We start from the raw sequence: 27,322 nt of genomic DNA, 5'->3' as shown, positions 1-27,322 counted from the left end.
GAAAAAGTGTGATGCTTTAGGGACAAAGGTCAGCGATTACAACTACTCTCAAACCTAAAGATGTGTTACAATGAGTATGTTTACATGTTAATTATTAACAATATTATTATAGTTTCTCATTCTTACGACAGTTGATGTGATGGCAATCGGCCTCAGTGGTTTTATTCTGTAAATTATTACCTAGCTGAAAACCATGCGCTTCACCCATGATGGTTTTATTTTGGAGGTTCCGACGGGAAGGATCATTTGGTTTTACGCGGCTCTAGTCAGTGCTCCCTCCGCTCAGAGGAACGCAACGCAGAGAAGATGGCGGCGCTACGAGTCGTGGTGCTATCGGGGAGTGGGAGAGCCCTCCTCAACACATCGAAATCTGTCAAGACCCCCGTGGTAGGTCGATACTTTAGTGCGGGGTCCGTTTCTAAAGGCAGGGTGCTATTATAACAGTTTAACAGTTATTAATGGGTGTCCTGACACCGGGCTAATGTTAGCCTGGATCTGTCAGTGGGGTGAGACAAGGTCACTCGTGTTCCCACAGATTTCTTAGGGTGTCGGCACAGCTCTTGTATTAGCTTGTCTGATATGTGTTCGCTCTCTGAACGTAGATATCAACATGGCATCAATACCTCTGAAAACAAACGCCACATAGCCTATACAGGAAACCTGGTAGCTATCGCTTACTGGAGCAGGCTAGTCGGTTAGCTAGCTCTTCAAGTCGTGTCAACCACCCGGCAAACGTCCAGGTTCAGTAAAATAAAACAAAAAACGTAGTTAACACTGCATCAATACTTTAATGCAATCCAGAGTGTTTTATCATAGTGTTTGTAATCGTTTTTAGTCTTTCGCAAGTCATGTTGTGTTCATTTTAAGTCAAAGCTATCATCGGCTAAAGTAGTCTAGCTAATCGGCTTGCTAAATAGTTAGCATTTCAAGGACTGAAAGGACTTCCTGTGAGAAAGCTGTCTTTAGCCGTGTATTGCTGTACCCTTCATCGGACGGCTAAATGTCATCTGTGAGAGTGTCCTGAGATAAGTTTGAGCTTTCTATTTTTAATCAGTGGAGGTAAATATATGAAAGTTAAATGTCCTTGTGTCATTTACTCAGTAATATCAGTTGTGACTTGCCTGGGGTACAAACAGAAACTGATCAGTTTACCCTGTGTGTGAGCTGGTCAAGGTTGTTTATATTATTTCATAATAACTCTAAAGAATGACTGGATAAAAGCCATCTTAGTGTACTATTCTTTAGTGATTACTTTAGGTCTGCTCCTTATTTTAGAGGGCTGCAATTCCATTTTACTTTATTGAATTATTAATCAGCGGTTTATTATTCGGATTCAGATCTACCACAATTTCCGAGGGCAAGATTTGACATGTTTGCCTTGTTTTATGTAGCAGCAACACATGTAAGGCGTTGTGGCTCGGGAAATGTCTTGAATAGCTGTTTGGGGATTATTTTTCTATCAATTGATGTACATTTAATTGAATGATCATTTCAGCTCTTGGTTGATAGAATGGCATTGTATCCATATAGGTAAGCAGCTACTCATCGAATGGCATACATTAAAACAATATTATCTTTACATAGTTAATGTATAAAAAACTGCCGTGTGTGTGTGTGTGTGTGTGTGTGTGTGTGTGTGTGTGTGTGTGTGTGTGTGTGTGTGTGTGTGTGTGTGTGTGTGTGTGTGTGTGTGTGTGTGTGTGTGTGTGTGTGTGTGTGTGTGTGTGTGTGTGTGTGTGTGTGTGTGTGTGTGTGTGTGTGTGTGTGTGTGTGTGTGTGTGTGTGTGTGTGTGTGTGTGTGTGTGTGTGTGTGTGTGTGTGTGTGTGTGTGTGTGTGTGTGTGTGTGTGTGTGTGTGTGTGTGTGTGTGTGTCTGACTGACGAAGGGCACTGTTATAGCACACAGGCTTTCAGTGAAGCTGTGTCTGGAGGTGAACTCATAGTATAATTTGAGAACATTGCTCTGCTATTTTGAACATTGCTTTTGAAGTCTTTATATTTACCAAAGTTTCGTCGGTGGACTGAATATCATAGGCAACTATTTGGATAATCTTTTAAATAATTTATTAAGCAAATACGTTGAAATGCACCCGTTTCTGCTGCTTTTCTTTGTTCTGTCACAATAATCTGAAATTGTTGGGTTTTTAGACTAGCTATAGGATTTCGAAATAGGCTTTAATTTATAAAGCGTATATTTTAAAGACAAACCATTTTATTAAGAAAGAATATATACATGTTTGTAGCAGCCCTACTTGCCAGGAATCTTTCTTCCCCTACTAAAAACCTGAGTTTTTTAAGGAACATTTTATACACACAGTATAAGGCAGATTTTGATGTAGCAAGGTAATCAAAGTGTACAACATTATGGCTTCTGATCTATTAACAATTAGTTTGTTTTTATTATAATTTAGAAAATAGCAAATAAAATGAGCATCAGACAACTGAAGTGTTTATATGATATGTTCAACCCTAGTTTCAAACCAGAAAAAAAACAGCAAATACATTTGGGTTGCGAGAACTAGGGCTGCAACAAACGACTAATTTGATAATCGATTAATGAAACGATTAATCGACTATTCAGACTATTATGCCTTGCACAATTTCTCAAGCACTCTTATTTATCAACTTTTAGATTTAGCTTGAGGTTGTTTTAGGCATGTGGAAACTAACAATGAAGACAATAAAGATGAATACTTAATTTAATAATATATGTATTTTTGAATCAACTAAACAAAATTAAATTAAATTATTAAAAGCAAAATTAACATTGCTTTTTATTTAAATTAAATAAATTATATTTCACATCAAAAGAAACAGCAGTGTTTTAACAAATCGTATTAAATAATCTGAATGAACAGCTGATACTTTAACAAAATAAAGAGTAACTCTGTTACCTCTAATCATTAACCCATGATTGTATCATTGTGTTAACTCCGTGTGTTGCTGCTAGCATACATAACACCTGACGTGGAAACGTTACTCGTGGATGGGGCTACAGAGCTACTAGAAAGACAGTCGAACCCGGTGCATTCCTCCGTCTGAATGTGGTGCACTTTTGCTAAATGTTTAGACAAATTGCTCGTGTTACCGCCCTTACATGCTAAACTCTTATTGCACTTTTGGCAACGAGCATTGTCCACATCGAGACGGGTAAAGTTTAACCACACCTCGGAGCGCGTTCTGTGTTGCTGCATGTAGCAGCTGCGTGTGTGTAAACTGCCCCGCCCCCAGACGCAGACGAGGGAGAGAGATCTCGTCTGATCGAAAATACATCATCGACGCATTTGTTTGTCTTTTTGCATGTTAGAAACGAGTTGGCGACACTAAGACTGCGATATGATGTTTTTGTAGCAATAATACATGACAAATATTTTTTAAATGTTTCCAGTACCGATAAAAAGACCAATAACATTGGAGCTTAACGGCGCGTAAGACACACGTGATGACGTCACCAACAAATCAACGACTGAATTTGTTGGCAACTAATTTGGTTATCGATTAAGTCGATTAGTTGTTGCACCCCTAGCGAGAACCAGTAATTTCTAGGAATTTCTGAAATCAGAAGTCCTTTATTTGTCCCACAGATGGGAATGTTGCACTTTTTGAAAAGTGCAACATTCCCATCAATTTAATCTGAAAATATTTATATTTCTACGTGTTGTTGTGAAAACGCTATTGGCGAAACTAGTTGGGCACATTCGGTAGCATGGCATATCACCAAATACTACTGTACACAAATTGATGCTTTGCTCATCCCTCTCGTCCACAGGCCAACATGTCCTTCGCCAGCCTGCCTCGGAGCAGGAAGGTTGCCCTGAGCACATTAGGCGTGGTCACTGCCGGAGGGGCAGGGCTCGCTCTCATGCTGCATCAGTCCGTCAAAGCCTCCGACCTGGAGCTCCACCCCCCTAATTACCCATGGAGCCACGCTGGACCTCTGTCCTCTTTGGACCACGCCAGGTGTGATACACAAACACACACACAGTAAAACACATTCTCCTGTCTCACTTTGTGTTGTTGTGCGCCCCTGTTTTAATGTCTGTTGTGTTCTGACGTGACATTCGCAGATAACAGCAGCCGATTTAACGTTTTACTGATTCAAGTACTGTTGCAGAGTTCCCGTAAATGTTTTGGGGACATTTTATTTAGGAAAAATCTTTTATCTGGTTTAAGTGTGAAAATTGAGTGCACTGCATTTTTCATTCCCTTTTACATTGCTTAATCTGCCAAGGCTCGACAGTAACGGTTGCGAGGTTGCCATTGGCAACCATTCAGAAAAAATATCAACCACTTCTTGGCAACCAGTTTTTAACATAAAGAAATAAGGACAGCAAACATCAAAATTTGCACCCCAAAAGAGATAAATGTTCATTATTTGTTGTATTAAGAGTGATATTTAATTATTGTTGTGACCAGTCGGAACCTGATACTTAAGTTGCACGTGCATTGGTGAGATTACGGAGCCAGAAAGTGATGCACGTTTACTCGCGTGCGCTGTGCGTCGTGTGTTTGTTTTACAAAAAATAGCGAAGCAAATTAAGTTGTTTGACTATGCGGTAAAATGTTCGGCCAACCCGTCAACATCTCAAACGAATGTTCAAAGTGATTCAACTGATAAAGTGCAAGGGGAATCTGAACAAAAAGCAAAGAGGAATGTTGTCCATTCACTTCCGGTAAAAGTTCCTTCAAAATAAGAGTCCCGATCTTATTACTACCAAAATGAAAGTGCAAAACGAAACTTTACCATAGGAAAATATTGACATACAAATATAATCACTTCTATAAAAAGGTAACACATTGTAAATATAGTTAGACGTATTAAAGGTAATTTACAGCATTAATAATTAATATCTAATTCTTAACTGTGAATGGTTCTCATTTATTTAACATTAGAAATGTATTAGTCTGGCCAATGACAGAACCACAATCCAAGACTTCGATGCTGAAGGGCCAGTGGAGCTATGGTGGGGGTCAGCACAAAGGTCAAGAAAACCCACATTTGAAAGGAAGACAATGGATGACCAAGGAACTAGTGACTTGCTCAATTCCTTTTTGGGGGATCTGTGAAGAACATGACAACAGCTGCACTACTGGTGTTTTGTATACCAGCAATTGAGGGTGGACAAGTTTCCTACCACTTTAGTTTCAAATAATTGTGTTAATTACTTATTGTAAAGCATTTGAACATTATTTTGTGTCACATTTTCATTATTAAGTTGATGTATAACTGTATAGTATCTTAATTATTTAAAATATAAGGTGACTAAAAATGGCAACTGTTTTTTCAGTTTTGGCAACCAAAAGCTGATGCCTGGTTGCCAGCCTGGCAACCACTTTTAAAAGTTAGCGTTGAGCCCTGTCTGCTTGTTCTGTATATTTATTATTTTCATATTTCATTCGATAAATGGCGAATTAATTCTATTAAATATGGTTTGTTATCCCAAACACGACAGGTTATAATAAATTATGACTGACAATGAGGAAACCCAATACCATTAGATTCAGAATTCCTTTATTACTTTAAAAAGTATAATGTTCAAATGTAAGTCAACCACATTGTGATACCAGTGTTTCCCACAGATCTGAAATATACTTCGGGGGGTTGAGGTGACGTGCAACAACATTAACATTAACCTTTATGCTGGTCGCTTGTTAGCAGACCCTTCACGCGATGGCAGAGCGAACAGGTACAGGCCATAATGATAGCCCTATAGTTTAAATCTACTACCCACACATGACCACATGGAAATGGATTACTATTTTTAAAAAAAATGTATTTATAAATGTATTTAGGAACCTATCCATTAAATTTAAGTGGGGGTCGACCTCAAATCCTCCAGGGGGGTCCGGGGGCCTTTCCCCCCCGGTAAGATTTGGAGGGGAAAATAAAGAGACTAGATCTATAGAAACACCTATATTAAACAGAACTGTGTACATTTCAATAATCATAAAATCATGGCCATAACCAATATCATACCATTTCCAATATGAAAAAAACACTGAAACTTGTTTATTAATTTATTTTTGGTTCATTTATAGTTGTGCGTATGTATGTGCTCCTGAATCAGCCTCTCCTGTCTCTCTCCCCCTGCTCTTCTTTGAGGCAGCAGCAAAGACTAGTTTTCTCTCAACAAGTTTTAAAAGTGTATCTTACCTTTTTTCACCTAGTTAACTTTTTTAAAATGTATTCATGCATATTTTATCCAAAGCGACTTATAATGACCGATTACATGGACATTCTCCCTGGAGTAACTAAGGGCTAAGTGCCTTACTCAAGGGCACACTAGTGGTGGTGTACCTGGCGGGATTTGAACTCACAGCCTTCCGATCTTCAGCCCACCTCACTATCCATTAGACCAATCACTACCCTCTCAAATGGAAATATGTGTTTAAATAAATGGTGACCACACCGTTTGAGACCCACTGAGAACTTAGACTAAGTTAACTATCTAAATACTCAGAGAGTCCTTTACCTCACCTGAGCTGAGGTTATCCCGAGCTTGAACGACACAGAGAGACCAATCAAGGGCTTTGATTTATGATCTGTGTGAGAGTGGCCATGTCGGCAGGCCACATCATGTGGACAGCCAGTCACCCTGTGTGAGGCAGGCCACTTAACAGGCCAGAAGGAAGCGAGATCAGAGCAAGGGAGCGAGGGATCATTGTTCACAAGTTAATTAAAAAAAAAAAACTAAATGGGTCGCGAAATATACTTGGACGGCTGTTAATATACCTGGGCGGCCCGCCCAAGTATAGTCTATGTGTGGGAAGCCCTGGATACTAAACATTGGCATTGTCTGAGAAATGTCTAACTTGGTCATCCCTAGTTTTGCTCCCCGTGGTGCTTTGTAGAGGATGACCTCTATTCTCTTCCCCCCGGCAGCGTGCGCCGTGGTTACCAGGTCTATAAGCAGGTGTGCTCAGCCTGCCACAGTATGGAGTACCTGGCCTTCAGAAATCTGGTGGGAGTGTCGCACACAGAGGCTGAGGTCAAGACCATGGCTGAGGAGGTGAGGCTGTGTGTGAGAGAGGGGTTGAACCATGTGGAAAATGTTTTGTGGTTTAGGTTTCATACTAAGGTGTATGGTGTGTTAGGTTTCATACTTTAAGATGTATGGTGTCGTGTGTTCAGGCTGAGGTGGTGGATGGTCCTGATGAGAGCGGAGAGATGTTCACCCGCCCCGGAAAGCTGTCGGACTACTTCCCAAAACCATACCCCAACCCCGAGGCTGCCCGCGCCGCCAACAACGGAGCGCTGCCCCCCGACCTCAGCTACATCATCAATGCCAGGTAACTAACAACTTTTAGTCTGAGAGCGCTCACACCTGATCTCCACATGCACCAGGTGTTCACTTGTAGTGTTCCCGCAGACACGGAGGAGAGGACTACGTGTTCAGCTTGCTGACGGGATACTGTGAGCCTCCTGCAGGAGTGGCGGTGAGGGAGGGGCTCCACTACAACCCCTACTTCGTCGGCCAGGCCATCGGCATGGCCCCCCCAATCTACAATGAGGTGCTGGAGTTTGAGGATGGTGAGTTGAGATGTAAAGCATGTAGTTGATTGTGAGGTCAGGCTGCTCAATCAACTAATCCTAGTTAAAATAGTGATCTGTGTAGAAACACAACATGATGGCACTGAAAGAGTTGCAACATTTCAACATTGAGAAAGTATGCCATGTGGAGATGATTGTGTTGCAGCAGGCATTGCACATCAGTAAACAGTTAAATAAAGGAAGATAACAAAAGGTTATTATACAAATACCAACGGTAGAAGTAAAGAATATGAAGGATCCAAATAAATGAGTCAGAATTACAATTAAAATATAACTTGGATTCTATTTTGCTTTTTTTGTAAACAATAATTGAATTTTAGATGACTGCATTTAAGGTGACAGCAAATGAGCAATGCTAATGTTTGCAGCCGTGGCAACTTGCAATAGTTATTATATTAAACAAGTTATCTATTGTTATACTAAATGCAACAACAATTGCAAAGCTGATTTCAAATGAACTGTTCTTTTAATGTCACTGAATCGTTTCAATCAGCAAGATGGGAATAAGAGAAAACCTGGATGTTTTTTTTTACATACATCACCATCAATTGCTATTGGTCTGGAAAAATAGATTTTTCAAACTATTTTTGCCTATGCATGGAGATTGAACTACTTCATATCCATGCATCGTTTCTAGGCTCGTATATTGAACTTTGCTGCAGTTAAAATATTTGTGCTGATGGTTGATGTGTGTTTTTTGCCATAGGAACACCTGCCTCCATGAGTCAGGTTGCTAAGGACGTGTGTACGTTCCTGAAGTGGGCCGGAGAGCCAGCGCACGACCAACGCAAACGCATGGGGCTGAAGGTAAGATACACAACTACACACTCTTTAGAAGCTGTGCTCACATAATGGATATGGTGTTACTATAGACCTGCACTTAATTACCTAAAATGAACTTTTCCATATTTTCCGTTCACTAATATTTGCAGAAGTAAGGATACAGCTTGGCTTTTATTGGTTGTTTCTTGGCACATGACAGGTGGAACGCGCGCTGCTGTCTTAAAGAAGTTGAACTATTGCACGTGTTTCCATTGAACACAATAAAAAAAAAAAAGCATGCAAAAAATATTAATTTGTTTGCCCCCAGCATTGTCTTTGCTATCATCAAACCAAACCTTCATCAGAAATGTGTTTAATCAAAGTTTTCACTGCGTACAGACTCAATAAATCAAGTTCAAATAGGATGTAAATGTGGTTATAGTCGTGGGATTAATCTTTCTGCTCCCTTTCTCCCCCCCCCCCAGCTGCTGATGGGCGCCGGCATCGTTGTCCCTCTGCTTTACTACATGAAAAGACACAGGTGGTCTGTGCTGAAGAGCAGGAAGATCGCCTACAGGCCTCCCAAGTAATCGGAAACAAACGCACCCTACCTGGGCCCTAAACATGCCAGAGCGGGCTGCGTTCAATGACCCCACAACGCTCACATCACGATAATCATGTGGACAAACAACAACTGACACAGAAATAAGAGTATGTATGTGTGTATATATATATATATATATATACAATGTTTATTCCCACGGAAAAATGCCTGTTTTTAGTTGTTGGCGTGGTAGTATGTACTGTGAGAGTTGTGATGTCCTTGAACGCACCCTCCACACAATGCTTGTTTGTTTTACCTGCATTGAGTCATTACTGGAGGCAGTTCGCGGTCATGTCATCACGTATCAGACACTTTGTCACAATTAACTTATTAGTTGATTGACTGTCCATCTTTGTAAGATACTCAATAATCACACAAGCGCTGAGAAATGGTTGCTGTTAAAGTTTGTAACATCCCGGGTGCATAAATCCATCCCCCCGTCCTCTCCACAGCCACAGTGGATGCAGTGCAACCTCCCAACCTCTGTTTTACTGTACAAAATAAATTATCTTAAAGGAAACGTTAGTGTGGCTGTTTTTTGTTCCTATGCTTTTGTCATGTAAAAATGAAAAAACGATGAGTAAACAATCCCTGTTATACACAACAGTCCTGCCGCAAGTCCTATCTCACAAAGCTTATAATCAGGGGTGCACATAAGTGGTACGCAGGTGCGCATGCGCGGCAACAATCTGAAATGCATACCGTCACTTGTGTCACAAAGCGCATTTGCGTACCGACGTACTTGTGAAGCTTTTCCAGAAGGCGGTGAGATCCCCGGATGACAGTCGGTTTCCGTGTGCACAGACAGGGCTGCTGTTAACGTCGGCCTGTACAGCAGCACTGCGCTAAAACAGCTGATCACAACGTTCACACGCTCTGTGGTTCCCCCCCCCCCGTTGACATTCGCGATACAGAGGGCTTCATGGGAACTTTGAGGGGAGCCAGAAGTTGGAGTACCAAACACTGACTCCAGGTACTCGTCTGAGTACCTCACTGAGAAAGTTGTGTGCACCCCTGCTTATAATGGTGAATTATAGTTGTATAATTGTTACTGCTGTCCGGCTTCCTAAAGCCCAATATAGGAGTTTCATAAACCCGGAATACAGTGTAAAACATATTCATAATGTATTCGTTACCATTAGGGATGTCCGATCACCTTTTTTTGCTTCCGCTTCCGATCATTTGATTTTGACAATCTGCCGATACCGATTTTTCAACAAAAAAGGTAACAAATAACGGCTGGTCATCCAACGCGATGAATTCAGCTATCTTGGCTGTTATCTTTTTGGCCTTTTCACTGTTCTGGGGCAGTTTCTCTTTCCTTTTAAAAGTCTCCGCCTTGCAAACATTGCATCTGGCTGTTACACTACCTTCACTTTCAATTTTATAATACTTCCAAACTCCTGACATTTTCTCTGTCCCGACTCCCGAGTCACCAGCTGAACGTAGCCTCTCGTTAGCTTACTGCTACTATTAGACACTGAAATATGATCGCGTTTTGATCTGCGGAGACTTTAATGTCCATGTGTGTTGCGAGTCCAAACCTCTGGTTAGGGACTTTTTAAATCTCCTTGATTCTTTTGGTCTCGTTCAGTCCGTGGCTGGCCCAACACACGATAAAGGACACACCTTAGATGTAGTATTATCGTTTGGACTGTCCATCTCTGTGGATGAAATCTGTGCAGCAACGCGTATCTCAGACCATTTACCGGTTCTGTTTACAACCTCGATCCCTTCTGCGGGAGTCGAATCACGTGCCCCTGCGCGTTGTCTGTGTTCAATTAACCCCTTGACTGCCTCAAAGTTTTCTGATGTTTTTAATGCTTCTCCGATCTGTAAATTAGAGGTGAACTGTGCTCTTAGTGCTGATGAGCTTATCTCCATGTTTGACTCGACATGCACACTAATACTGGATTCCGTTGCTCCTTTTACGCTTAGAGGCACCAAAGTTCTCTTAGAGCCGTGGCTTAATGACTGTACTCGCACTCTTAGACGCGCTTGCAGGCGTGCAGAGAGAAAAAGGATAAACTCCATGTCTCCTTAGAAATCCTTCGCTTGCCTTTCCGACTACCAGACGGCAGTCAAAGCAGCCAAAACGGAGCACATTTCTCTGTTAATCTCTAAAAACAGCCATAAACCTCAGGTTCTTTTTAATGTCCTCAACTCGATCATTAATCCTTGTGATGCTTCTCCAATTGTGCCATCGACTACCCTCTGCGATACATTTCTTAAATGTGTTATCGAGAAAGTATCTGCGCTTAGGCTAGCCCACACTAGTGCTACCCCAGATTCTGCTCATTTTCTGTGCCATGCTGTCCTCGACCACTTTGAGCCTGTATCCCTCTCTTCTCTCTCTGATGTAGTCAAGCACCTGCGGCCGACAAAACTCCACCTCAGACAGCATTCCCTCTCGCTTCCTTAGAGATGTTTTTGAATCAGTTGGAGCAAGTGTTTTCTTGCTTGTAAACACCTCTCTTAGCTCAGGATGTGTCCCAGCTGCCTTCAAACATGCCATGGTCAAGCCACTACTAAAAAAGAAAAATCTCAACCCTTCCATTCTCGCAAATTTTAGGCCCATCTCACAGCTACCTTTTTTATCTAAAGCCCTGGAGCGAGTAGTCTACGTTCAGCTGCAGTCGGTTTTAACCACACATGGCATCCACGAAAAGTTTCAGTCTGGCTTCAAACCCATGCACAGTACTGAAACAGCCCTTTTAAGAGTTTTTAATGATCTGCTCCTAGCCGCCGACTCATTCAGCCCAGTTGTCTTGGTGCTGTTGGACCTGACAGCTGCCTTTGACACTCTGGACCATAGCATCCTGTTGCTTGAACAGTCCGCAGGCATCACAGGCTCTGCCCTTGCATGGTTCAGGTCCTACCTGACAGACCGTAGCCTCTCAGTGCAGTTGGTTGCCTTCTCCTCTGCCAAAGCCCCTCTTACCTATGGGGTTCCCCAAGGCTTGATTCTGGGCCCAATCCTTTTTCTACTGTACATACTGCCCCTAGGCTCAATTCTCACAAAACACAACATCCCCTTCCTTTTTTACGCTGACGATGTACAGATCTATCTGTCTCTCAATCAAAATGCCAACTCACTACATCAGTTGATGGACTGCTTAACAGAGATTAAATCCTGGCTGAGCCAAAACTTCCTCACCCTCAACGAGAGCAAGACAGAGGTCATCTTTTTTGGACCCCGACCTCCAGCCTCTCCGGTTGGTATTCTGGGCTCCCTCACTAAAAACATCCTCCCCCTCTGTCATGAACCTTGGAGTGACCTTCAATAGCGCTTTTAAATATTGGCTAAGACAGGGGTGGGCAAACCATCCGATAGTTGCAATAATACAAAACAAAAGGAAAACGTCTGCCTCTTCACAATGGTCAATAACAGTGAACGGATGGTTATTAAAGTAAGTTAAAAATAAACAGAATCACACTAAGCCTGGTTAGTGTTGCCTGACTTTATATAAGCTAAGTGTTTTTATAAGTGTGTGGTCGCCTTCTAGTCACTTTGCTCAGCGCTACTGTATTCGCCGACCTTGCCAGGTTGCCGAGTGGGGCCAGCTGAGAGAATAGAGCAGACTCCAGCAAAGGTAAATTGTGTCTAGAGTGCGCCATCTAGTGGGATCAACTGAAATGCCAGGTATTGCAGGAAAAAGGCAAAATGAATGCGGTCTTTACTATAATTTGGACAATTTTGTACCAATATTCGGCGGGCCGGATTCAAAAGCCCAACGGGCCATATATGGCCCGCGGGCCTTAGTTTGCCCATGCCTGGGCTAAGACCAAGTCGTTTTTATCTTTTAAAGACCTGGAAAGGGTTATTAATGCCTTTGTTACCTCGAGACTGGACTACTGCAATGCTCTGTATGTGGGTATGGACCAGGCCTCAATTAGACGCCTGCAGCTAGTGCAGAACGCAGCTGCACGTCTTCTAACTGGCCATAAAAAGCGTGACCACATCACCCCAATTCTGGCCTCATTGCACTGGCTTCCAGTTCGGTTCAGAATAGATTTTAAAATTATTTTATTTGTTTTCTAGCCCTAAATGGGCTGGCTCCGGCCTATGTAGCCGAACTCCTCAATCGCTACACCCCAGGTAGAGCCTTAAAGACCCTGTGAAGTGTGCACCCCTGCATGATCTGTTATGCTAATACGTATAGTAATGACCAAAATTGTCCATTGGAACCCATATCAAAAGATGTTGGAATAGCAACGAATTTGACGAGTTTTGAATTTGCCGGGGAAATCTGCAGTCGGCCTTCGTGGGCGTGGCTTGCGATCTACTGCGTGACTTCACGAGATGGACGCCGCCGCACTGTTTACGTTCACCACCGTTCATTTTTTCTCTTTTTCAAATTCGAATTTCTCAACGTTTTTGAGCTAGTATTTTCCTGGAAAGTGTGTTGGAGTCGAATGGAAGTGATTGCCAATCGAGAAAACCTGACAATGGAGGCGACAGTGAAGAAAGAGGGATGAAAAACACAGGGGAAACGATGCATTGCCGCTGGCTGTAGTAATGTCAAGTCTGCCGAAGTGGCGATGTTTCTGTTCCCAAAAGATGAAGGTGAGCCTGGCTGGTGTCATTGTTTCGTAGATTATTTGATTGATCATGATAAATAAAGGCCACTGGTCGATTCGAGAGAGAGAGAAAGAGAGACTGAGAGAGTTACAGGGTTGTCGTTAGCATCTGGTGCTAGCTCGGAGCTAACGGAGATTAGCTGTTTCAACAATAAGGAGAGGGAGAGTGCTCTCCTGTGGGACTGAGAGAGATAACGTCAGCTCAGGGAGGTAAACTGTAGCCTAAGTTATCTCAGTGGGTTTGGTCGTCTATGTAAACAAATATTTCCATCGATGTAATATTAGTTGTATAAAATAGGTTAAGAAATCCTTCCAATGTTTTTCGATTATTGAAATATTATGTTTCATATGAGTGTTGAGAGCTGTATCCATAAATCTCTTGATGTTGCCCTCAAAGTTCACCAAATTGATCACTTTCCTTATCTATCCTGTCAGAAAAGCTGTCCAAATCAATCATTTCTCTCACACTAGTATCACTTTCCAAAGTCTCCGCCATGTTTACAATCGCAACTGGGTACATCTTGTGACGTCACAGCCACTATCGTCTGCAACTTCCGTTAGGCTCTGACGGCAAAATTAATAATTCATTAATTAATAATTATTAAAAATTATTTTAGCCATGAACAGGCACAATGATATGTAAGGAATGAAACTGCCATTTCATTTTGGTGCAAAAACATGCACTTCACTGGGTCTTTAAGCTCGGCTGATCAGCTGCTGCTGATAGTGCCTAAGACCAGGCTCAAAACCAGAGGGTACCGAGCATTCACAGCAGCGGGCCCCAGGCTCTGGAACATTTTTAAATCAACACTTAAAACTCACTTTTTCTCTCTGGCCTTCTAGGCTTCTCTTATCAAGAATAACTTTTACCCAGGACCTTTTCCCTCTCTAACCTCTCGAGGTTTTATTAGAGGGAAGCGGTTTGCAGAGTGGCTTAGACAGGCCGGGGAGTGTTACGATTCGTAGACACAGCGTACCTCCCTATCTCTCATCCATTTCCAACTAAGGCTCCAGTGGGGACCTTGTTCCCTGAGTGTGCCTCTCCACCTATGTTTCTTACTCTCTTACTTGCTACCCTTTGCCCTCAACCTAGTGTTTGTTCTTCCGTCTGTCTGTCTATCTGTGTCTGTATTCTCTTGTTCCGATTAACCCAGCCAAATCGTGGCTAAACCTGTCTCTGCGGTCCTGCCTGGGTCTCGTCATGCTGCTTCTCTGAAGGCTCCCACAGGATTGTAGTTGACATTTTCGTAGATTCATCTTCTTATTACAGACACATACATTTCCTAACATTTGGTCTACCTATGCTGTAAAATGTATTATCTCTTCGATTTACACACGGCATCTATTGCACGTCTGTCCGTCCTGGGAGAGGGATCCCTCCTCTGTTGCTCTCCCTGAGGTTTTTCCCATGTTCCCCTTTAAACTGTGGGTTTTCTCCGGAAGTTTTTCCTTGTACGATGTGAGGGTCTAAGGATAGAGGGTGTCGTTTTTTCTCACACTGATATTCTGAACAATCTGTGCTATTGTATTAGCTGTAATGTGTCTCTACTGTAGGGTATTTTTATTATATGTACAGCACTTTAGCTCGACCAAAAATCGTTTATAAATGTGCTATATAAATAAAACTTGATTTGATTGTAAATAATAATTGTAATGTTTTGCTGACATTAAGTACTGTTAATATCTTCACAGAAAATGCTGAGGTTTTTAATTGCACTCCTCTTTTAGCTGATATTTAATAAATGCAGGTACATTTTTAGCAGCTATTCATACTAAATCAGTTGTCCCTCCCCTGGTGCCAGGACCAACAGATCCATATTCAGGCTCAGCAGTCCTGTCCCCCCATAAGGCTTTGCAGTCTTGCCATGCTGTCCATTGAAAGCCAGTTGGCTAGAAAGCTGGACTTCAAGGACTTGATCAGTGACTTTGCCTGTAAGAAGGCTAGGCGCTGGGCTCTTGGTGAGTAAGGCTGAGCCAGGGCTCGTAATAACTGTTAAAGGGCAAGGCTATGGTAACGATATTGGATCATTACACACAAGATGCATGATGAGAAAAAGACTGAGAACAGGTAATAAGCTCTGATTTTGCACCACCATCAGGCCTTTTCATTTCCATTTCCGTTTTGTTGTCCATTTACACTTTAATACCCGCTTATTTTGTAGTTGGTATGTATGTTTAATTAAAAAATCTGCTGCTTTATTATTTTTTTTGTTATAGCATTTTATAAATGATAATATTGGTGTCAATGTTCACTTTATTTTAATTGAGGTTATATTGATTTAGATTTATGAATGTTCCATTCAAAAATGTTATTAAAAATGCATGTACACCATAAAAGAGGACTATTGAGGTCTATTGTCAGGAATGTTAGTGTTATATCAAATAGTGAATTCTACTGCAGCAGAATGTTGCAGTAGAATTTGCAGTCTGCACGGTGTTATATTTTCACTGCCCAATGTCAGTAAATATTGTGCATTTAGTATTGGACTACAAGATAGATGCAAGCCTCTACAGGTAGAGTTATTGAAAGCATAAATGAGTGGGTTGGGTTCTGGAGGTGTGGTTACAGCAATTGTGCTTGGTTGGCGTGGCCTGTGCCTGGTGGTGGGGCCCAATGTGATATCTTTTCATGGGGCCCAAAATCCCTGGCGGCGCCCCTGGGTTAAGGACTAACAAGTTTATAATAAATACATTTGTATTTATTTTAAGATCTTTTCATACAATCATACGTATTGGGATCATTTGTATTAATGTGGAGGAGGGTGAGGGTGACAAGCATTAGTTTCATTTTACTTTCTTATTTCACTTCCAACTTTCGTCATTTCGAATTTGTTTCTCTGTTGTCCACGTTCATAAAGCATAAAACAACACCATCAGTCTACTGCACGCAGGGGCGCCGCCAGGGATTTTGGGCCCCATGAAAAGATATCACATTGGGCCCCACCACCAGGCCCAGGCCACGCCTGGTCTCTCGCAAGGGACAGAAGTGGCAGGGCTGCCCAGATACTTGCGGGCCAGGGCAGAAAGCTGTGGATGGGCCCCCTCATGAGTGGACCACCACTGCAGTGGGCAGTCTGTCTCACTGATGGTGGGCTCTGCCCTGTAGCGGCCCAGAGCCCCGTTGGGCCCCTCTTCATCCTCTGATTCAGAGTCTGAATTAAACAGCAGGAGGCTCCTCTTCCTTGCTGGCTCCTCTGTGGGTTCTGGAGTGGCTCTGTCTGGTTCTTTTTGCAGCAGTTCCTCAACGCTGGTCCACACCCCTCCTCGCTCTCCTCTTGGTAGACACTTTAGGTCCTTAGAATCAGAATCAGGTTTATTGTCACATCACAGATTTACAGAGTAAAAAGGTGGGTGAAATTCATTTTCGTACATGGTTCCCATCATATTGTTATTCCATAGAAAGAAAGAGGGGGGAGGGAAGAAGAGGGGGGGGGGCAGGGGAAAGGAGGTCAAAAAGCAAGAAAAGAGAAAAACAAAGAAGACCATTAGACATGTTACCTTAAAGCGCGGGTCGAGTGCTGTAGCCACCCTGAGCCATCCATGGTTGAGTGTATCTTGGCCTTGAGACAGGTCCTTTTTAAAGGCAGCCTTGAACCTCACCACATAGGCTGGGTCGTCATCTGAGACCTCCACGGTGCGGGTCAAGTGGCGGAGAGCAGGTAACACAACAGAGTACGAGACATAAATCTCACCCCCAAGGAGCTCAGTCACATATCTGCAGTGGATAGTTTAGGAAGGTGATTTATTATTGTAACAATTAATAGTAGATTAAAAACAGTAGCAACTTTATACTATAGTCATATTGATATTCAGTACAATACATTTTGGAAAAGCAATTTAATTTATACTGCACTATCATAGTCAATTCACAACGTTTTTCAAGGGACAGCAATGATGAATGAATCCCATTAATAAAATAGTTGGTGGGTGTTTACCTGCATGGTTTAAGGAGGGTCTCGAGCTTCTGCAGTCTGTCCCTCTTTGCTGTAGTCAACATGGTGAGCTTGTGCTTCTGTTTGGCTAGAGTAGCCTCTTGGTTCTTCAGCAGACGAGAGATCATAAACAGTGTTGAATTCCACCTTGTGGAAACATCCTGTATCAGTGGCTCTTTGTCTTTTTCTAGTTCTGTTTGCTCCTTCTGCAGTTCCTCTGTGTTTGAGGGGCTGTGTTTAAAATGCCCCACTATCTTACGACATCTTGCCAATGTGCCTGTGAACCCGCTGTCAGCAAGGAAACTGATGGTCCTTTGCAACGCGTGAGCAACACACGGCATGTGCTGGAATGTGAGCAGTCTCATTGCAGCGGTCATGGTTCGGGCACTGTCTGTTCCGATTGTGGTGACTTTTTGTGTGACTTCCCAGGACTCTGCCACAGACTCAAATTCTTCTGCCACGTTTTCAGCAAAGTGCCTAGTGGTGGTCTTCTGGATGGTCAAGGCAAATGAGTGAAGACGCCACTTGATGTCAATAAAGTGTGCCGTCACACCGAGGTAATTTGAATTGCTTACCGAGGTCCAATGATCCGTAGTCAGGGCAACACATTCGGCTTTCTCCAATAAATTCACTTTATCTTCCTTTTCATTCTCATACAGCTGCTGGATTCTTTTCGTCACCGTCTTTCTGCATGGCAGCTCATACGTTGTGTCCGACGATGCGATTTGTATGACCTTTTGCAGCCCCTTATCTTCTACCACTCCAAGTGGTCTACAATCGACTGCAATCCAGTGAGCCGAGCTGAGCATTCGTGAGTTGGTTATTTTTGTTCCGACATGGACTTAGTTACCCTTGCCCTGAAACCAGTCATCTGGTTGAGTGTGGGTCCTCCTTGTACTCGGTGTCGGGCTAACGTCCACGCTAGCTGCTGTATGTTTAGCATTTAGGTGATACTTCAGGCTTGATGTGCTGCGGTAATATGCAAATTCTTTTTTGCATAATTTGCACACAACCGTGCGCTTATCCACGCTTCCATCCGTCCGTTTTTTAAAAGAAAATTTCCCATCAACAGGGCCAACCAAAGCGGTCTCATCTGCTTCTTGGTTCATGTTTGTTCACTGTGGTTTGTTGTTGTTTGAAGCCATGCACGTTAGTTGGTGCTCCAGTATAATCGGTACGCCTAAAACTCATCCAGTGAGAAACGTTCCGCGGTGCAAAAATAAGTGCGATTAAAATGCGTTAATTTTTGTGTAATTAATTAATCTTAATTAACGCGTTAAAGTCCCGGCCCTAATTATTATCGATATAGTTAGATTCCACCTTCATGATTATGAATCTGTGAGTGAATTGTTTTCTAACACGACCCTTTTTTATATTAGGTCTTAAAGTTTTTGCATAAATTAGGGCGTGGTCACTTTGATGGACATGTACATGCCTCACTGTCAGTTAACAGCAACTTGTCCACTCTGCTAGGCTACAACCATAGAAGCTACAACGTTAGTTAGTCATAGTACTGTACTTGACCCTTTAGCTTTAGGCTTGGGTAAGACTTTTATAGTCTATGGCTATGACGCCCATAATGCTAATCGGGAGCAAATGTTAATAGGGGACCCAATTATCCCAGTGGTGGCCGCCGGAGCTAACGGAGCCGCAGGGGGCGAGCCCACTGCGGCTCCGTTAGGTCCGGGCGATGGAGTCCGTCGTTATAACTGGAGATCAAGGAATGCAGCGAAACGCAGACTTGGTTCGCCTGCTGTAGTATTAGCTAAATAAATGATGTTGAACAAGGCTTATTAAGCTGAACATCGCCACAATTGTTCTGCTATGTATCGGTACTTCTTTTCTTCACGTGTGAACGACAAGCATTAAGAATAACAAAATATAGCTAATTGTCTTGCAGATTGTCTCATTTGATTATGAATGTAACGTTTATATAGGGGAACTACACTGTTAGCAGTAACTTGGTATGCATGTATTTCATGTTAGCTTAGCTTCTTAGCCTGAGCTAGCTCTGTTTACTTCCAGTTCGGAGGCAGCAGGTCCCGCCTCGGCTCCGCCTCTTTGCCCTTATTTGGAGCAAGCGGGATTAGACTCTGACGTTGCTGTCAAGCGTTAGTGGCCGACTCCGCCTACTAAGGGCTTCTCGGCAACTCTGAAGAATCCTATGGGTGACGTCACGGACACTACGTTGGGTTTGCCAAAGGCTGCCTTCAGGGACATCATGGAAATGCTGTGGTCACGAGTAAGAAAGCAAACCATTGCGATCTATATGTTAATCAATGCGTTCCCAATTGTTTTTTTTACTTTGCCATGTTGAAGAATAAAATAAATGTAATCCTTATGTTAACATACACACTAACACAAGTAAAAAAGCCCTGCGATAAAAAAATGTATTTTCTATGAAGAATCTTGCGCTTTATCCATCTTTCATAAATGAACAATATACTTACATGATGTAAGCTACTAACAATATATTCTAATGTTCACTCCACCAGTAACACGGGATTAATGGGCTCAAACTGAAATATATATATAAAAAAATAGAACACAGATATTCTTTCTTCTTAAGGCCTGATGTCCTGTAATGTCCTGACTCCAGTCTCCAGAACTTAAGGCGTTGCACTGCCATAATATACAGATATGTACATTGAAATCCTAAGGGTTTGTCAGTTCTTAACTTTATATATCTCTTAAATGTTGCTGAATTTTCATTTTAGCATTAAATCCTCAAAGGGTAACAAGAGGAACATTTTCCTCAACATTTAAGAAGAAATCATCTATTGAAAGCAATGTTTTCTGTATCTGCGTCATATCATGTGACTCACATGTAAGATTAAATACTCCCTCTCAGTTCTAGTCCCAAATGACCTTAACCTGACAAAGGAAACCACAAACCAACTCATTGAGCTAAATTAAAGCACTGCTTTCACTTTAGTGAAACATTTATCTGTGAAAACAGCTTGAGGTGTCGTAAAATGTGTTGAACATGTTTCAATGAGAAGCTCACATCTCCATGACAGATCCACAACAACATTATTAAGAGAGTGTTTGTTTAAATGAAAACTGCAGATCCGTCAGAACTTGAGGTACAATGAGTACCTGAAGGCAGCATTAGGCGCTTTCACACCGCAGTACTTTTCCCACAAAGGTTCATGAGAATTTAGTTCATCAGAACTCTTTAGTTCTGAGGAACTAAGTACAGATCGCGTTCACACCGGAATAAGTCCCTGGGGGTGGATTAGGCAAATGAAGCCGCTGACGTCACTTCTTCTTCTTCTGCTTTGGGTTTACTAGCAGGCCGCAAACAACTTCACGCCGTATACTGCCACCCAAAATCCTGGGCCGGAAGTCCCCGGAGTTGGGGACTAGCTTCAGTAGAAGCTGCTGGGACTCCCAGCAGCTTCTAATGAAGCCTTCCGAGTAAATCGCCAGAACGCCGAGACCTCCTCATCTCCACCGCTCCCACGTTTTATTTTGTGTTGCCATAAGTTAGTCTCTCTGCGTTTCTGCGCTGGGCTAATGCTAATGCTAATAATGCTAATGCGAGGATAATAAAATGGTGGCTTCACAACACTTTTTTTGAGTTTTACGGGGCGTGGTTTGCAATCCGCCCAGCCAATCAGAAATATAGCTCTTTTCTCACAAGAGAGCCGCATGAGAGTCCCTGCTCTCTAGCAGGGGTAAAGGGGGTAAAAAAATGTTCTCATGAACTAATTTTAGTTCCGGCTCTTTTTGGTGTGAACGCTACATTTCGGAACTATATCGGAACTAAAGTGGGAAAAGTACTCCGGTGTGAACGCGGCCATTGGTACCATTCAGTTCACTGAAACTGTGGAGTGGATTTTGCAGCAGTGGATCAGAGTGGGAGTTTTGTCATTAGGCCATTGTGTATTATATGTTATTATTTGGCAAATGTAGCTAATGTTTTAAAAGAAGTTAGATTAAGGCCCCGGCCCCACGAGGACGAAAACGGTCGTTTGCGTTACTGTTTCGTGTCATATAGACCGTTCGGCCACACGAGGACAACCGAAGACAGTAAACAACTGCGGAAACGATAACGGGTCCCAATGTGGATAGAACGGCATACGCAACACTCTGGGGGGTCCAACGGCTCCGTGTGTACGCCCTATACAATCATTTTCTGATAATGATGACGCAATAGCCCTGCCTCTCCCCACCTCTGCTGCTCACACCCGCGTCAAAGTAAACTGCACACTGAATTCAGATTATTTATCTTTCTCTCGATATGGACATAAACGCGAGTGAAGTCTAATCTGACAGGACGGAGAAACGCAGCTCTGCTCACCTGCAGCTCCTTCCGCTGTGATACAGCGGTGAACGGCGCAAAACACACACTTCAAGTCAGATCATCACCCTTAGCTATTTTAATTACCTCTCAAACTACCTAAACTAGTTATAAATATGTTTATTTTTGCTGTCGGGTCACTCATTACTGGATCAGCTGCTGCATGAGACAGAGGCCGTTCGCGAGGAAACTGGCTTCCAAGTAGAGATGGGCGAGTCCTGATTCATCCGGATCATTAACCCGGATCCAAGAAATGAGCTGGTCGTGACGAATCTCCCCTCTCCATTAACCCGAGTCCTTTGAGTCCTACACCTGGTGTGACGTACAAATTAAAACTATCAATTGCGTCACTCGCTACTCTCTTTATAACATGTAACATAACATTACAACCTACCCCAGTCCATCTGCCTACCCTTTAGTAAGTAGGATAGCTTCCAGACGTTATCGTTTGGCTCAGGGGAGGGCACGCGGATCAGTGAAACTTCCTGCAGACTCGTGGGCACTCAGAGCCGCGGGAGCCGGCTATATTATGCACGAGTCAACAGCAGACTCAGAGATTCGCAAATCCTGACTCACTGTGCAAAACATAGCAGACTCGTGCGGACTCAGAGCCGTAACCGTATAGCAGCAGATCCAGAGATCCAGCAGACTCGTCCCCATGCACAAGTCAACAGCAGACTCAGATTCGCCAAATCGCAAAATAACCCTTTTTTTTTGTGATCAACATTTTTTATTAAAGCAAAAGGTACTGTGTAGCGGAGGTTAATATAACGTCAGTTTAATATGCTCGTGAAATGCAACAACTTTTCGGTTTCACCGGTAGGATTTCTACTGTCTTGGTGATGCTGACTCATATGACTCAAATGAGATTAGAAAGACATCGTAAGGTATTTATTTTCGGTACAGTTTATGTTGAAACCGTTAGAGAGAGTGGCACACTTGTTAGCCTGTTCCATTCTTCTTTGTTTTCCGAAGCCGTGGCTTGGAAGTATACTTGCTTCGTTTCTGAAGGAAGTGACTTGGAAGTATGCGACTACCAAGCCAGTATCCTCGCGATTGAGAAACGGCCTGACGCTGTCAGAAGAGAGGGAGGAAAAAGAGAGGCTCCGTGTATGTTATTATCATAGTGTATAGTCGTTATTCATTTGTTTTAAAGCTCAATAAATAGCAAAGAAGACCTTTGACTGGCACTTTTATAATTTTGTCCGAAAGATTAAAACTTTAATACACGTTGACTGGAGAAAAACTCTGCCCGGTTCCCTCGGCCCCCACCACGGAGAATAAACAGAAGGGCAACCATGCTTCTTCGCTGCTTTTGTGGAGGATGTTACAGCGCCACGTACAGGCTCCTGCGTATGTACTGCAGCTTCTCCAGCAGTTGGAGCTAAACGGAGCTGTCTCGTGTGGACAGACACTATCCGGTGAATATTGCGTGTGGACGGAAGCTTTTTTGCGATTGCGTTTGCGTTAATCCTTTGCGTTTAGCCGTATGCGTCCTCGTGGGGCCGGGGCCGAAGCTGACTGTCACACTTCCTCTGAGTTGATTGGAGGGTTATTCAGATCACCTGTTTGAGGGTGTGCAGCTGTCTCTCATCCAATCAGAGTGTGACAACTGTTCTTTAATGAGGGCTTAAGAGAGGTGGAGAAATTAAACCCAGGGCGAAGACCTTATTTCGGGCCCTTTAGAGACAGCTTTGCTCTCGTTCTTCTGATGGCTTAAGAGAGGTGGAGAAATTAAACCCAGGGCGAAGACCTTATTTCGGGCCCTTTAGAGACAGCTTTGCTCTCGTTCTTTTGATGGCTTAAGAGAGGTGGAGAAATTAAACCCAGGGCGAAGACCTTATTTCGGGCCCTTTAGAGACAGCTTTGCTCTCGTTTTTTTTTCTGATTGAGGGTGATTTTGAGAAATTCTAGTTTGAGAGAATTTATATGAACTCTTTCCCACTGCTGTAGGTTATAGAAGGGGTATACATGGGTCAGGGTTTGCTTCGCCCTCTAGTACAAACCTGGCTCAATCAGCCGTTTCTTTAAGTTTGGACCTAAGGCAAATGGACTGGGGTATACATTTTTAATGGAGATGCGGTCGCTGGGGCCCCAGGAAGGATGCTTCCTGATCTGACCTTCCACACATTCCAAAATCCAGTAGACCTGCAGAAGGTTATTAGGATAGGATGTCACATGACAGCGTTCAGATCTTACTTTTTTTTCTTCCAGGAATAGAAACGGTTGATGAATAGCAACTTCTAGCAACAATGACAGCTACAAAGCGTTGCCAAACTTAAAACTAGTCGAGAATTTTATAGACAGTAACGTTCATGCCTGTCTTCATAACTGAACTAATACTGGATTCACATTTATTTCTGCCAGTCTTTGGCCCAATACAAACAGTCTCTCCCTGCCGCCATCTAGTGGGCAGAACAAATCCCTGCACCGTGTTCCAAGAAATGACTGTATTAGTAAAATCGGACCCGTTTTAGTAATACATAATTGTTTTTATTTAAAATTGAAATGTGAAGCCAAAACTTAGTAAGTCAACGTTTCATTTCCCAGTCAGTGTTTTTTATGTATTTCCACTGAGTGGCAGTGTGCTACAAAAAACGTTAAAGAGATCTCCATCCGTAGCCTGCGAGAAAAGAATGGTTCAATCTCTTCACTAAACTCAGTCATATAGTTGGAGCTACTTCTGTCCCAAATATTAACTATCAGAGGCAAAGCTTTAATAATGCTGTGTACGTGTACAATACGTGTTTTACTATTGCTCAGATTTTGTGCTCAAAGTGGAATTTGTAATTTTCTCAAATTGATGACTGTTCCAGCCATTCTTCATTTATAGAATAAAGAGTAAATAAATTGACTAACACGTGATTTATCATAATATTATATGACACACAACTGTTTTTAAATTTTCATTTGATGCATGCTAAAGTAAAAATATAACTCTGAAACAGACACTTATTTTACTCCTCATGGCCATACCTGGCTGGACACACTCAAGCTGTCATCTCCAACCATTTGGTTAATTTAATTAAACAAAACATTTTAAAGGAAAGAATGCAATCTAAATAGAATGAGTGAAAGATTGGAGATGAGTTTTAAACAATATCTTTATTTGGTTTCTAAGCAAAAACTAGAAAACATTGACAAACCTAATACTCATTTCTGACCAACACTAATGGTGACAAAAATAACATGTACATATTTAGAGAATAAGAGAAGAACAAAACGGAAGGGAGGCAGACTTTACAAAATATTCTGTGCAGTACTTTAGATGTATTCACATGTTAGGCTGTTTGAACACAATGGGGAGAAGTAGTGAGCAGCATGTTGTCTGTCCCTCTGTTTAATAAACTAATACTGTACACACTGTATATAACATGCTCCATACAAGAGTCCAATACGCTTTGTGACTTTGGGTTGGTGTGAACCATAACACATGCATGCATATATCAAACTGTGATACAAATATATCCTACTGTTCATCTGTCTCCATGATCATATTGGAAGTCCTTTAAAGGGCCCATGTCATGCTTTTCCGGTTATTACCCGTCCCCTTGTGTGTTATGAAGGTTTTTATGCATGTAAACGGTCTGCAGAGTCACAAACCGTCAAAGTACACCCTGTAGCGAGTAAAACTCTAACACAGAGAAGACCTGTCTATGCTGCCCCAGAACGCCTCGTTGGGGATTTCTCTTTTTCCATTGTTTTCTTCCTGAGTATAGTGACGTGCCCATACCCAAATGGACCAATCCGTCGAGCCGCTACGTTACGTCCGCAGAGCCATTACGTTAAGTCCGTGGATTGGTGTGTGTGTTCGGGCTGGGTTTCACTGTGTCTCGCTGTCTCGCAGATGGCCACTGGGCTCATAAGGGGCGGGGGAGCAGGAGCTCCAACAAGCCGTTTAGGACAGAGAGTGAATACACATACTATACAGAGATGCTGTATGAGACCTTTAAGCATCCTGCACTAACCACAGAAACAGAACTCTCCTTTGTAGCCTGAAGTCATTTTTGGATATGAATAGAAATACAGAACATCATTGGCAGCATATTAGCCAAATAAGCATGCAAGTAACATAGATTTAATGTTTTGTCATATAAAAATAGAGTCCTCCATCACCCACTCCTGTTAGGATAATGACAGAAATAAGGCCACATATCCGTTTCCTTTCTGATACAATATGCTAAATATCCTGAAAAATCCTGCTGACTATCGTTGTAATTATTAGCTTTAGAGACCTCCAAAACTTTCATTTTTTTGTAATTCTGCCTATTCAATTACCACAGTTCAGATATAAAGGTTGTTTGTGTATGTGAGGAACAGAGCCTGCTAAAGCCAAATTATTTTGGGGTTCGGCTGAAACACTGGTTCATTTTTGCTTTAATCCTTATTTAACACAATAAAAGGATAATACAAAATTAAACCAATTTGTCAGCATTCACTTACTACAGTAGCTGAAAAGAAAAGGCAGCCATGTATCAAACTGAAGTGTCCCTACAGTAGTCAGGCTGAACTCTACATACCACAGCTCTCATCACTCTTTCTGTCGGTGTCTTCCCTGCAGTACAAAATGAAAGATGACACTTTCACACATTGTCTGCTAAATATCTGACCTGTGGAATGTGCATTAACCCACTTTAAACAGGCACATGCTCCAGACAGCTTCAGAAGCAGAGGCATTGTTCACCACCAGCGCGGCAATAGTCTGTGCCTCACTAAATGGTAGATGTTGCGCTGGCTGGAGGGAAGGGGGGCTGGCAGTGCACGGTATGTTCCGGTCTGTTCTCCATCCCCACATCATTTCATGGCAATATTTCTTTCATGCCCTGCAAGTAGGATTATTTTCGATGTTCTGGTGCTCAGTCTCTAAAAGTTGACCTCGAAATGCAGGAAATTCTCCATCCCTTTAAATATTAAAACATTTTTTAGCAGAGATAAATATGCAGCATGTTCATGAAGCAGTGAAAAGAAGCAGTCAGACACCCCAACAGGACAGGATTGAACCCAACTGCTCCTCTGTTTCAGACCCTCTGTTTTACTGTTACTGTCTTTAAAATGCACTGAGAATAAACTAATGAGGAGAGGACCCCCTGCCCACTGCTGTCTTTCTTCACAACTGATTAGCTCAACCGGTAGCCCCCCTCAGGATTCATCTCACAACGGACCCTCTCTCCCTGTGAGCAGGAACCGAAGACTGACATCTGCAGGAGGAGTTGTGATAACAAAAAGCTCTGTAGTTTCGAACATTAGAAATGTATTTGATGACTGAGGGAAAAGTTAACTACATTTGAATCCTTTGATATAAATGCAGTTTGTGTGTAATTGCAGAGTTGTGTGTTTCCCCTGTGTTCTAATAGGTGCTGACAAAGTCAGAACCTCCAATGGATCAGAAGAGCATTTGCTATGAGTCCAGTTGGAGGAATCCTCCCCACCAACACTCTTCCAATTATGATCTTCAAAATCCTGAACCATTTCCTGTCAACAACCCTGCAACACGCACGCGCGCACACACACACACACACACACACACACACACACACACACACACACACACACACACACACACACACACACACACACACACACACA

The 27,322-nt window shown here is 42.5% G+C and overlaps 1 protein-coding gene across 1 annotated transcript; it reads left to right on the top strand.

Annotated features, from left to right (window-relative positions):
• Window positions 1–230: 230 nt before the first annotated feature.
• Window positions 231–9,437, top strand: cyc1 (cytochrome c-1). Its single transcript, XM_079681562.1, has 7 exons — window positions 231–387; window positions 3,769–3,959; window positions 6,883–7,009; window positions 7,132–7,289; window positions 7,370–7,530; window positions 8,258–8,358; window positions 8,799–9,437. The coding sequence occupies exons 1-7, from the start codon at window positions 307–309 to the stop codon at window positions 8,901–8,903; spliced, it is 924 nt and encodes a 307-aa protein (XP_079537688.1). The 5' UTR covers window positions 231–306; the 3' UTR covers window positions 8,904–9,437.
• The last annotated feature ends 17,885 nt before the right edge of the window (window positions 9,438–27,322 follow it).

Source organism: Notothenia rossii, assembly GCF_949606895.1.
Source record: "Notothenia rossii genome assembly, chromosome: 5".
In the NCBI taxonomy this organism is placed as follows: Eukaryota; Metazoa; Chordata; class Actinopteri; order Perciformes; family Nototheniidae; genus Notothenia; species Notothenia rossii.
Note: the sequence above shows the minus strand (reverse complement) of the source record. Positions and strands in the feature narration are given on the sequence as shown.

Coding starts and splice junctions, on each gene's coding strand:
- cyc1 (XM_079681562.1), top strand. CDS start 307: ATGGCGGCGCTACGAGTCGTGGTGCTATCGGGGAGTGGGAGAGCCCTC. Junction 388..3,768: donor AATCTGTCAAGACCCCCGTG/GTAGGTCGATAC, acceptor TCTCGTCCACAG/GCCAACATGTCCTTCGCCAG. Junction 7,010..7,131: donor TCAAGACCATGGCTGAGGAG/GTGAGGCTGTGT, acceptor TCGTGTGTTCAG/GCTGAGGTGGTGGATGGTCC.